Source organism: Athene noctua, chromosome Z (assembly GCF_965140245.1).
Source record: "Athene noctua chromosome Z, bAthNoc1.hap1.1, whole genome shotgun sequence".
Classification (NCBI taxonomy): Eukaryota; Metazoa; Chordata; class Aves; order Strigiformes; family Strigidae; genus Athene; species Athene noctua.
The window spans coordinates 10480450-10492993 of record NC_134077.1 but is presented as its reverse complement, the minus strand read 5'-3'; the positions used below and the strand labels follow the sequence as shown (position 1 = coordinate 10492993).

Sequence of the window (12544 nt, the reverse complement as noted above, 5' to 3'; positions counted from 1 at the left end):
AGGGGAAGACTTAAATCAGGGCCAGAAAAATTGAAATTCTGTCTTATTACGAAAAAAAACATTTATCAAAAAAAAAGATGTAGGGGTTTGGAGTTGTTTTATCAAGTAAATAGCACCACAGAGCATTCTTCTCCCAGATTCCCTGATAGTGATTTGCTCACTCATGATATGCTAAGAACTGTCAGTGAGTATATATGGAGCAGTGACTTGAAAACTGGAAAAAAAGAATGGAAGTCAGTACTTCTGATACCTGTATGGGCAAGCTGCTGCTGTAAGTCACAGCTTCAGTTCCAGACATCTTTGCTTCTTGACTACTTCCTAAATGCTTCAGGGGCAGAAGGGCTGTCCCACTGCTATGAGAAGGAGTATTGGATTTTGCAAGAGGATCCCATTTTCTCTAGTCCCCTGGTGCAGCAGATTGGAAATTCTGCATCAGTTTTAGAAATAGTTTCTTTAATACTGTGTTTCAATGAACAGAGTAAGAAAATACAAGTAGTCATGAACTTATATATCTGTTTTGTAATAACATTTGTTTTATCTTGCTCTCCCTGAGCCTGCCCATCTTTACTGCCTGGCAGGCCTTTGTATTGCTAAAATTGTAATGGCTGCCTGAAATTTTCTGTGCAGAAAAACATTTCAGGTAGTTAGAGACCAGTTGGAGCATAGATGAGATGGATTATCATCTTTACTTTGTATTTCCCAAACTCTTAGTGAAGCATAATTGTGCATCATTGTATGTTATTAAAGACCAGTTCTTCATTTGGGAGAAAACTTGAGTTAACCCACTGAATGAGATTTTCATCACTCTTACAGTTCCCACCTGCTGAACACAGAATCTTATTCCATTTGCTTGATTTGGTTGATCTTATTTTAAATATGAACCAAAGTCTTTGTGCAGTTTTGTGGATGAAAGAACTCTGTTGCGAGATAGATACCATTGTATTAATGCATTTTCCTTATCCTAGAAGCTCTGAAGCCTGTATTCCATTTCACAAACTCTCTCAGGCAATTAAAGGTGCTAAGTCATCGTCAGCCTTTGTAGCACTTCTGATGAAGTGAAAGTCATTATAAAATAATGGGATTTAAAAAGTGCTAGTCTGACTGGGCTCTTACGTTTCACTCACCAGCTCATATTTCTTATATTACTAAATTTAGGACTGAGACCTCAAGAGTGTTGGGGGGGGGGGTGGTGTAGGCACACAGACAGAAAGACCAGATCCCTGATTTCCAGTAGTAGAATAGTAGGACCGCTGAGCCTTCCCCTAGCCTCCTTCTCCTGTTTACTTATTGCTACTGTCATGCACTCTGCTAGGAAAGAGAAGCAATGCAAAAATAAACAATCTGATGTGACAATCAGTGCTAGACAAAGAGGTTCACCAGAATGGAACATGGGGTGTCCCAATGTTTTTTTCTTCTAGGGAGGAACATGTTCCCAAGGCATGTCCAGCGTTCATCCCTGTGAAACTGCTGTAAGCTACCCAGAGGCACAGCTCACTTCCTCTGAATTGCACACATTTAAACATCTTCACTGCTAAGGGAGAGCTTGCAAGAAAGTGAAATGGGCAACGCCTAACTATCATACAGCTTTGCCCTGGACTGTGTGTGGTACTGAGCTTTACTGTGTGGTTAACAGACAACTTTTAATTATTTCAGGCTTGTCGTTCCCAATAAGGGCTATTCGTCGTTAGACCAGAGTCCAGATGAAAAGCCACTGGTAGCCCTGGATACGGACAGGTATGCAAAGTATTAATAAGATGACATACATTACAATGCAAGCAAGTTTTCATGCCAGACTGCAGCACTGAAGCTAACTCCTGCTAAACCACTCTTGTAGGCCGCTCACACTTTTCCTTGCTGTGCCCTTTGGCATATGCTGTAACTGGTCTGTGTGTGTAAACAGGGAGGAGGAGACATGAGTAAAGAGCACTGTGATGGAAAGATCTGAGGGTCACAGATGGAAGTTGCTCTCCAGGGTCCCTTGTTGTAACTTCTGTGTGCCTCAAGGACAGCTTCATGGCTCAAGAAAGATAGGGCTAACCAGGGAATACAGGTGTCTCTGTTTCCTTCATTGCTATATCTTGTCCTTCCCTGCAGTGATGATGACTTTGACATGTCCAGATACTCCTCCTCGGGATACTCATCAGCTGAGGTGAGTTATACTCTCTCTTGCCATCCTTGCCATGAATGCTAATAGTAGAGCAGCCAGAAACAGCTTAGAGTGGCCTTGTAATGCTGGAAATGGGTACACAACGGATTTACCAGTAGTGTAGACTCTGTAAGTCTGGAAGGGGCTGTGGCAGAAACTGTATCATGTTTCCTTCTTCCCTGGTGATCCGGTTGGCTCCATTCCCACACTGCCATGGCGCAGAGATCTGCCCGTTGGCTTTTTTCACAGCTACCTTTGGCTTCACTCGAGCTTTTCCCAGTTCTGCTTAGTCCTGCAGTGTTGGCCCACATGGTGCAAAAGCATCAACTTGTCTGTCACACCAGCTCAGCAGCCATATGATTGCCAAGGACACAAATAAAGGATCTGAGGGTGTGCTGTGTTTTCTAGTTCTTTGGGTGGTCAGGGTCACCCAATGCGTGTTTACTTGGAGCAGGCAGAAATTCCAGGGAGGACTTGCAGTTATGAACTCTTGCCCTTTTGAAGAAAAAAGGCAGGAAGCTCAGACTTGTTAGTCCCTCTGCATTGTTTCTGAATATATTGCCAAGCTCTCTCCTGAATAAGTTGCTCAGCCTCTGGGATCTGATTTTATTTCCAGGGTGCTGAGCAGCCTTTCGGCACACAAGTTGCTGGGAGCTCTTCCCCCTTATATCCCTTCCTTGCGTAAAATACTTCTCTGAAACACAGAGAAACAGCCAAGAGCAGGGACCAGATCAAATGATCTGGGCCAGATCTGGGCCCTGATGAAGTATTGTTCACCCAGATCTGGTTAGACAGCACTTGAATCTGAGATTACAAAGAGCCAAGAGGCTTTGCCACCTTTCAGCTGCCATAGTGTGCCCTAGACTGAGAGGAGGGACTGCCCAGCTGCCAGGTGGTTTATTAACATTATTATTACATTACTTTAAATGAGGGGTTGTCTTCATAGGAAGATTATTGCAGAATAAAACAGTTTATGGATTTGTTACTCTGGAATATCTCACTCTAGATATTCCCATTCTGAAAGAAGCTAGAACAGAAGGCAGCCCTCACCTATGGTCAAAAACTGGGACTCTTTCATTGGTGGGGCAGCTGCTAATGATGGGGAAATATATTCCAGAATAAGGGACCTCCTTCATCTTCTGACCATCAGGAGTAAGAAGTCTCAAGTGTTTGACTGTTTGTCTCTTTGTCTGTAGCAGATCAACCAAGACTTGAACATCCAGCTGCTAAAGGATGGGTACCGGTTAGATGAGATCCCAGATGACGAGGACCTCGACCTAATCCCCCCTAAATCGGTCAACCCTACCTGCATGTGTTGCCAAGCCACTTCCTCCACCGCCTGTCACATCCAGTAGTGAGGCCGGCAGGCTGTGATCAGTGCTTTCCACTATAACTGTAAAACTTAACAGCCATTGCTTCCTCCTATGGTAGGACGTGCACCTCTTTGTGTTCATGGAGCCAGGAGAAACCAAAAAATTCATTTTATGATTGGTTGATAAGTTATATTAAACTATGGTTAAACAAAAGAGAAGTTGCTCAAAGTGCCAGGCAGTGCCTGGCAGAACTGACTGGTCTGGAGAGCAAATGCAGAGGGGTCCAGATATACCTCTTTGGTTGGTGTAGGCACCGGGGATATTTTGTATGGTGTCTGTTCAGAATGGGAAGGGTCAGACGGGGCTGCAGGTAATCCTGCCCACTGTAAATAATCCATCTGTGAGATCAAGGGGTGAGTCTGAGGTCTGGACTTCTACCAGTGAGAGGAGGTCAGTTCTTAGTTCATTCACTAAACCTGTTTCATTTGCATAACCAAAATGATACCGTAACTTGGGCACAGAAATAAGAATGGAGCAGGGCATGCTTTCTTATGGCAAGGCTAGCCAGGGCTAGCATGACGCAATTCATTCACTTGTGAAGGGGATAAATAGGTGGCATTTCACTGTGAGTCAGTACTAGCTAGAGCTGTCGTGTCACATATCCAATGCAATCTGCCTTTAACTCCACATTAAATTACCACCAAACACATCAGATTAAATCTACAATCCATCCATGCTCTTTAGGGATTCAGTCCTTGCCCAAGAATACCACACTCCTGAGTTCAGTCGTCATGTATACTGACTTCAGCATATACTTAATTCCTGTGAGACCCATCTGCTTCCAAAAATCTTAAACTTTGTTCAGCTAAGAAAAAATGAGTCCTACACAAGACAGGACTAGAACTGTACAGTCTGAATGTCAGCGCTAGAAAAGCTACTTGAAGAAAGCACATTTTTACAGTGCTGGACTGTTGATACTCTCTTGACACTGTGTCTCTTGGTGCCTGTGGGAGAGGATTAATGCTGAAGGTATCTGTGTGGTGGTGTCAGACTTCAGGGGAGTTTTCAGCCACAGCAGGATTATGAACAGCTTCATCTGAAAAAAAACCTATGAGAGGAAACTACTGTTTATCCCATCTTGGCCCATTTGTGAACCAGGCTTTGTCTGTGTTAGAGCTGCCCCATGTCAGGAGCAATTGTGTTTATTTGGTGCTGAAACAGTCAGGAAACCTGGCATCACATTAGATTGCTGGACTGAATTGCCAGTTCAACAGCAGATTGTTTTGAATGCAAAACCATTTCTGGAATTAGGAAGTGTATCCTATCCCTGACCAGTCTTACACTGCTGGCTTCATCATACGCAGGTCTCAGGCAAGGGATAGGCTGTCATTTTTCTCGGTGTTGAAATCTTTTGCCACAGGCACGACTGTGTGTTTTCCTCCCCTTAGAGGAGGAAGGACCGCCTGCCTTGGGTCATCACTTGCTTTATAGCCTGGGAAAAGAAAAAAGTGAGGGCAATTCTGAGCTTCTGGTTAGAATTCCTGAGTCACAAGTCAGAGCCTGAGCTCCACCCCACCAGATAGATTCTCAATCTGAAATCTGCATGAAGTGAGCTGAGTCTTTAAGAAGTCCTCTTCATGATTAGGAGGAGATTTATTTAAAATCTTGGGGTTTCATGCTGTGCAGTACAAAGCATGATACCATCCACAGCATTAGTAAAAGAGCAGGCACACAAGATTCCTGGGACTTCTTATTCACTAGCTGGTATGGGCAACTGTTAAATCGATGTTTGCTGCCCCCACCCCACCCCAAAACAGCACGCTGCTGCCCTGGCTCCAGGCCATAGAAAGAGGACTGAGTGGTGCTGTTTACTGAGCATCTCTGCCTCCTCGTGCAGAAATGCTGATTAACTTGCCAGCTCCTCTACGACAAGTGTTTTCCTCTAGTGAATTCCTCTCCCTTTCTCACCACCTGATAATGCAGAGGGAGAATGTCTCCGAAATGTTTGTAAAGAAACATAAAGCATCAGGTCTCCAAATCTTCACTTATTCCTTCATATGCCTGCTTTCCTCTCCAGTGCTAGCTCATGTTGAGGTGAGCAAGCTGTCTAGAGGTGTGGGAAGAACTTTAATAACACTGTGTAGAGAGAAAAGATAAAAGGGGATAAACATTCCTTAAGGAGTCTTTAATGGGGAATGTAACAAACACTGTTATCAAACCAAATCCTACAGGACATGACTGAGTCTCCTTAAATTTTCACTCTTCTAAAGAGGTGCTTTGCAGTTCAGTACTGATACCATGCAACATCTTCATCACATTTATCCTCTTGGGTCAGTCTCTGTGCCTTCCAGCCGGGCTGCACACACTCAGCCTTTCCCACAGCCCTTGCTCAGGAGCTTGGAGCATTTCAGTGTGCTTGCTAGAGCAACAAGCCATCTGCTTACATGGGTCAGTCATGAAGGACTGCAGGTCCCACAGGTCTCTGTCATGCTGCTGTTGTGTTTGGTCTAAGACAGAATGAAGCTTGCTGACACTGGATCTCCCAGGGTTAATGCCTCCTCTCTGAAGGACAGACCTTCCCTGATAACCACTGCCCCACAGCATCACAGCCAAGTCCTTTTATTGCCCTTGTTGCTGTTTTTTGCCTGCCATGTTCAGTGAGGCATTCCTCAAGCCTGCAACCCTGCAACTGCCCTCAGCCCTTTGCATTGTGTGATGTGCATCTGCTTCTAGCACAACCCTTTAGGGAGGGAGGGAGATGAATTTAAATTTTACGCTCAATGCTTCCTCCAAATACAGATCGAAGCGCAAGCGCAAGTCAAGTGTTTTTTCCTGTGCACAGGAGTCGATTGCACAAATAGCTGGTTTGGAATGACAGTACAGGACCATAAAATGGCAATTTTTTGGCTTCTCCTCTCTATGCTTTGTGTTCATATATTTTATTAGGGGAATAAAGTAGAAAGGGTGGGGAAAAGTAGTTACCTGTGTAGGGTCATTATCAGGAAGGCTGAATGGATTAAGGCAATGCACATGTGGCAGTCACAGAAAACTGAACACTAACCCTTCTGAACCACAGCCCCTTGGGCAGGTTATGACCATGTGGCGTGGTGGCTCATTATGGAATATGGTGGACAGTCTGTCAGTATATATTAACTGCAGGTGGGCTGGCTCTGCCTGTCTGGTGTGGTGTTCAGACCTTTGCTTCAGCCAGAAGGTTTTCCTTGTGCCCTTGTTGGAGGTTACACTGTGGTGACTTCCCAGGAAGGTGTACCGATACATGGCCATTCTGGCACTGCTCTCCTTAGACCAGTCTCTGCCGCCAGGGCCCAGAGAAGGCAAAAGCAAAGAACACGGACCCTGACTCCCTGTCGCAGCATTATACAGCCCTAAAATCTGCAGAGCTTCTGGGCCCTATCCTAAATGCAGATTGCATGCAAGAAAGCAAATTGTTCCTTGTTCCAGTCTTTGCACCAAACCAGATGGTCTTCTCAGGCCCCATTTTCAGTCCAAAGTTGTACAGAATACCAAGGGGAGGAACACCATGGGGTATGAAAGGCAGCATCACTGTCCATCTGAATTACCGTGCAAACAGGATTTAAGGATATTGATGCTGATGCCTCCACAAAGGAATTTGCATTTGATGCCTCTTAAATTGAGACTGGCTTTCTGTTAGGATTTTATTTAATTTCAGTCACCAAATTACCTGAGTTTAAGCAAGTCCTTTCCTTTCATCAGATGTGAATTTTGCCCTTTAATGTGAGCTGGCTTTGAACTTTGGAGTTCTCTCAACTCTGTCTCTCTGGTCTGCAGACTCCCCATTTCCAGATGTCTGTGTGAGGAGGAACATCCTCCTAGTGTTGAGGAAGGTCTTTAGGTAACATGGTCTAGTCTGCTTTTCTGGTGTTTGTAAATAAATTTTGGCTGAAAGGAGGCTGGTGTCTAGGTGACCATCCCAAAGGCTCATTTGATGTCTTATCGGACATATCTTGAAGCCAACCTTTGGAAGAGCCACTGGATCTTATCTGACTGCATGTCTACCCCCAACATATATGCTTGGCCATTAGCTCTGCTATGCTGTCCTGGCTGTCTTGGCTGCAGGTGCCTTGCAACTGCAAAAGCAGGTGACCAAGCCTGCTGCATGGACTTTGAAAGGGACTTCAGGATGCTCCCGCATGGACAGGATGGACTCAGCTGCTGTTTCTGGTATGTCTCTCCAGCTCCTTTCCCAGAAGGAGGCACCAGCTCTGTTCAGGTGTGTGCTGGCTGACACACTGGTCTGAGATCTGGAGCAGAATCCTTTCCTCTCCATGCAGAGTGTCCTCAGGCTGGCCTGCGAGCTGTGCAGTGGGATGCAGGAGGCTTGAAAAGTACAGTGCCCTGCATGTGTCTCAACAGAAACATAAAGATGCTTTTGAAGAAAAGAAGGACCCAGCTGGGCACCAGATGGAATGACAGGAAGAGGAAAACAAGCAGTAACTAGAAAGGTTGCCAAGTGCTATCTTGGCCTAGGGCAGATCCCAGTTGTTGGAGTTAATCTATTTCAGTGCAGTGCTGATACCAGCAGGGAGCAAAGCTCTCTTTCAGGTGCACACACCAGAAACACTGTGTCCCTGAGCTGGCGCTGCAGCCAAATACTCCTGCGGAGAATCTGCTGGACTGTTAGAGCACAGAAATGAGATCCAGGGTCCTTTGCTGCTGTTGGCACATGATACACATTGGCTTTAACCTCAGGCAAGTCGCATCCCCTCTTGACGTCTATGTCCTTCTGCAGCACAGGGGAGAAACCTTCCTTCCCAAGATTCTACCACCACCCTGCATGGATGTTGCCAAGTGTGTGATGGGCACCATTGATAGCATAGCTCTGCAAGCAAGATGCAAAAAGCATGCTATAGAAATTTTGCTCCTATTTTCAAAGTACTACTCTGCTTTCCCTCTGTTTACCGGCTTCTGATGTTGCTTGCATGTGCCAGAAGGCTGCAGGGTGGAGGTTAACAGAGAGATTAAACAGCATTTGGGGAAAGTGTTTGGCAAGGATGTGTTTCCCAGTTATTTGGCAGCTGGCTCTCGCACAACTGGCTTCTCGATCTGCATGCTGCCACAGGGAACATGTAAGAAGATTTGGTGGCCCAACAGCACCATCCCCTGCTAGTAGAATTAAGGAATTTAGGAGTGCAACTGGGGTAGCAAGTGCTGGTGGGAGGGAAGAGATCAGTGGAGGGCTCATTTGGGATGTTCCCACGGCCATTTCCTACTCTTACTTTTAGCGTCTGTGTAATCATCTGAGGGTTTAAACTGGCAGTTTTGCCTGGCCTCTTCCTTTTCTTTTCCATTCTCCCTTCTAAGCTCACATGTGGTATGGCCACTCTTACCTAGAATGAAGTAGGCTTTGTCACCTGGCTGCTGCTTGGCTCAGCAAGCACAGGCTGCACGTTCAGAAGAAACACCTGCACAGATGGGCAGTGCCACAGGGCGAGATGGGCTAGGTTGAGCCTAAGGGGAAGGTGTGGGAAGATCTTCATTTTCAGGTGCTTTTCACTTCTAGGAAAACATTGCATCCTTGTCACTTCCTTTCAAGGCTTTCCTGTGAGAGGGATTGCTCCAAACCTTGAATTGCATCTCATCAGACAAACCCACTTCTGTTACAGAGCCACACAAGCCCTGAAGCAGAAAAGCTAGCAGTTTAGCATAGAGGAAGAGGTTGTGACCTGGGATTACCACGGAAGATTAATGCAGGTTTCTCACAGGGGCTGGCATCTATATTTTAACTCACTGCACTGTGCATCTGAGCTGCTGCATTGCTTCCAGAAAATTATACCTACATCCTCTCCTTTGCCCCGTGTGTCTTTGGTGGCAGTCTCAGGATCACAGCAGCTGAACGCCGCCTGGCTGAGCACTGAGGAGGCAAAGGCTGGGGACTAATTGAGATTACATGAAGCAGAGCACCGTGGCCCATTTACCATGCAGCAAACCATGTTGCAAACCAGCACAGACACTGGCAGGACAGATTGCAGCTTTCCATGGTGCCTGTAGAGAGAGCCCTTCCCATCGCTTCCCAGACCCATTTACCACTGGTGGTGTCTCTGAGCCTTTCTCTAAAAGCTACTCCAGCAAAAGATGGATTTGTTCCTGGAAGGAGCCCATCTAGCTGGTTGTGCCTGGTCTGTGGAACCATTTCCATAGTTACAAGTTGTGTTACAGGTGGTGGGATTACATCGGTAGTGGAAGATACAAAAGAAGCCTCATTAACATGTGACCATCTCAGATGTGTCAGTGGAAGCCAGCACAGTAGGCACCAGGAAAAGAAAAGGCCACCGAAAGGCTGTGCTGATATAAGTCCCATTACCTGCCAAGATTGTTTGCCGTCGTGAGGCAGGATTTCTCCCCTAGTTGCCCATTCAGCTGCCCCAGATGAGCTCACCAGGAAGCACTACTCTCCACTCCGGCTGTCTTATTGCTTCTTCACCCCAAAAAAGCTGCACCTCTATTTGTTACCCACCTTTCTCGAACCTGCATGATTTGGGAGATGGGAAGTTTGTTGGGAGATGTAATACAGATATATGGAGAGAGCTGGAAAACTTGGACAAGCTCTCTTCACAACAGCCCTTCTGGTTTTTATCACCTTCATCTCCATCCCCAGCTCACAGATTTCTTTTCTCAGTTTCTTTGCACGGAAAAGCTGCAGTAGCAGCTGTGTTTGGCTTGTAGCTGCCTCTGTCCTGTGACAAACCCAAAATGAATGTCAGACCAGCGGGAGATCCAACAAATGTGATGGTGGGTGAGACAGAGAGCAGGCTGGGATTTCTCTTCACCTGCCTGAAGGCTGTGGGGCTGAGGGTTCCCCACGCTACTGTAAAACCTTGGTGTGATCCAGCAGGCCAAGCCGGCCACCTTCACCCTGCCATTCTCAGTGCTGCGGGACGTTTGGGACCCAAGCCCCAGGTCCCAGCCCTGCCAGCCCATGTGCTCCTGGTGCAGGCTGGAGACCTGCAGCAGAGGCACTGGTGGGATGCCTCTTGGCTGTGCTCCTGCTGTGCTGTGGCAGGGTGCTGTAGAACACTGGTAGGGCTGTCTTTCTGCAGGGAGAAAGACTCTTGCGGAGGATAGTCTTTGCAGGGGAGAAAATTCAGAAAGGTTTTTTTTTACCCTTTTGCGTATTTTTAACCATTTTTACTCTTTCCACAGAGGTTATTGAACCTTCAGTTTAATAAAGGAAACGAGCCACCATGAAATAGCTTTCTGAAGGGTCTGAAAGCAGGTGCTACTTGCATGCAGAGCTGGTCTGTGCCTGACATGCAACTTTCAGACCTCATTGTACATCCTGTAGCTGAATCACCCTGTGCAACAGGGACTGGGGTGGGAGAGTCAGCTTTGGCCATCATGCCAAGCAGACACGGCTTCCCAAACTGAAGAAGAATCAGACCAGGAAGCGGGGAAGGTGCAGCGACAGTAGAAGGATAGCTAGTTATTACAGGTAATCTTTGGTATCCGTGTCCAGTGATTAGTCCTAGAATTGCAAGCCTTGTTATATTGCACACGTCCTCCTTCCACTCCTCAAAGCAGCCATCACCTTTCCTCCCCCCAACCCCATGCACTTGTGATGAGCATCAGAGGCGGTTGCACCAAAGTGACTCTTAGCCTGGTTCTGCATCCCCTAAACCCACCCGAACCCAAGGCAGCCCCGACAGTTGTCGGCCATCACAAGTGCAGTAACTCCACTCGGGTTTCTTTCCTCGTGTACCATAGTTTCCTCCGCACGCGCTCTAGCAGGGCAGTACAGGAGGCTCTGACCATGTCCCAAGAAGCTACTTTTCCCCCTGGCAGCACCTTGCAGACATGCACCTTATTGGGAAGGTACTGTGTCAATGCTGGTGAGATCAAGCGCTGCCAATCTTGTGTAGGTGGCAGCTGATGGGGATATGCTGGGGGAAGCTGGCAGAAAGTGGCTACTGTCCCTTTTCTTTTCTTTTTTGATGGAGAGGGGGATTTTTTTGGCATTATGATTATTGTCCACCTTCCAGTGGCCAAGTTCTGGGCTGCATTAATAATTGGGGTTCTTTGGCTGGCTGGGCAAGTATGGAGCTTTGCGCCAACCTTAATAGCAAACGTCATGGCTGTATCCAGAGCCTGGATTCAGGCTGGGTTTCTCCCATACTGGCAGAAAGCTTTCAGCAGGCTCCCAATAGACATTTTTGGCAGACAGGGAAACATCACTCCTTTGAGTCCGGATCAAATCTGCGATTCCATTTCGCGTCCTCAGCTTGGAAAAAAACCAAGAAAATGCTTGCCGGGTCTCCTTTCCCCGTGCAGTGCCTGGCACCCCAGGGGAGGCGGTAGCAGGAGGCATTTCAGGATCACCAAAAGCGAGATCCTTTTTGGATGTGTTTAATGGAAATATCTTTCAGGAGGAGACACCTCCTGACCTTTGCGTTAATCTCAAGAGCAGGAGATGAATTTCCGCTGTCCTTGCATATAGTGAAACATAGCTGAAACAGCCAAATGCAAAGTAGAGTTAAATGCAGGGTTTGACCTGAATAACCTTTTAATTAGGAAGATAAATTTGTTGTAGCTTGACCTTAGTCCATGTTAGGAACTTGCTAATCATTTGACATGCAGAGTGTATTAATGCTGCACTTAACTTGGCCATTGGTTTTATTATCTGGTTTTGGGAGTTTTTTCACTCCTGAAGCATCAGTCTGCATCTTGTATGGGTTTTCTTTTCTTTTTTTTTCCCGTTCAGAACATGTAGCACACTGTTGTACTTCTGTTTCCGTCTGCGTAGAGTATTGCCTTAACAGATCAGTTGTGTTGTGGTTTGTTTTAGGTTTTCTTTTTCTACCATCAGTTTTATGCATTAATTTATTTTAAAATGTGGGGGTTTTTTTCAAAAACACAAAACACGTATAATATTTTTTTTAACATTTCCATTGCAGTATTTATCATTGTTACTGGTTGTGTGTAGTGTAACAGAATTAATGATATTAAAAAGCATACATATGAAAACCTGTCTGCCAGCCTTTCTCATTGGAGCGAACCTGTGCCATCTCCTCTGAGCCCCCAGCAGTCACAGATACTGAAATCAAGGGGT

At 46.2% G+C, this 12544-nt stretch overlaps 1 protein-coding gene across 6 annotated transcripts in view; it reads left to right on the top strand.

The window, feature by feature from the left end:
* FAM219A (family with sequence similarity 219 member A) overlaps positions 1 to 12459 on the top strand; it is a 107059-nt gene extending 94600 nt beyond the window's left edge. For 4 of the 6 annotated variants that reach the window (XM_074932958.1, XM_074932956.1, XM_074932954.1 and 1 more), the window contains exons 4-6: positions 1654 to 1734; positions 2095 to 2149; positions 3343 to 12459. In XM_074932958.1, coding sequence (XP_074789059.1) covers positions 1654 to 1734; positions 2095 to 2149; positions 3343 to 3501 — 295 coding nt within the window. In that variant the 3' untranslated portion in view covers positions 3502 to 12459. The remainder of the gene's footprint in view (positions 1 to 1653; positions 1735 to 2094; positions 2150 to 3342) is intronic. The other 2 variants (XM_074932960.1, XM_074932955.1) reach the window with 1 other exon arrangement.
* Positions 12460 to 12544: the final 85 nt, after the last annotated feature.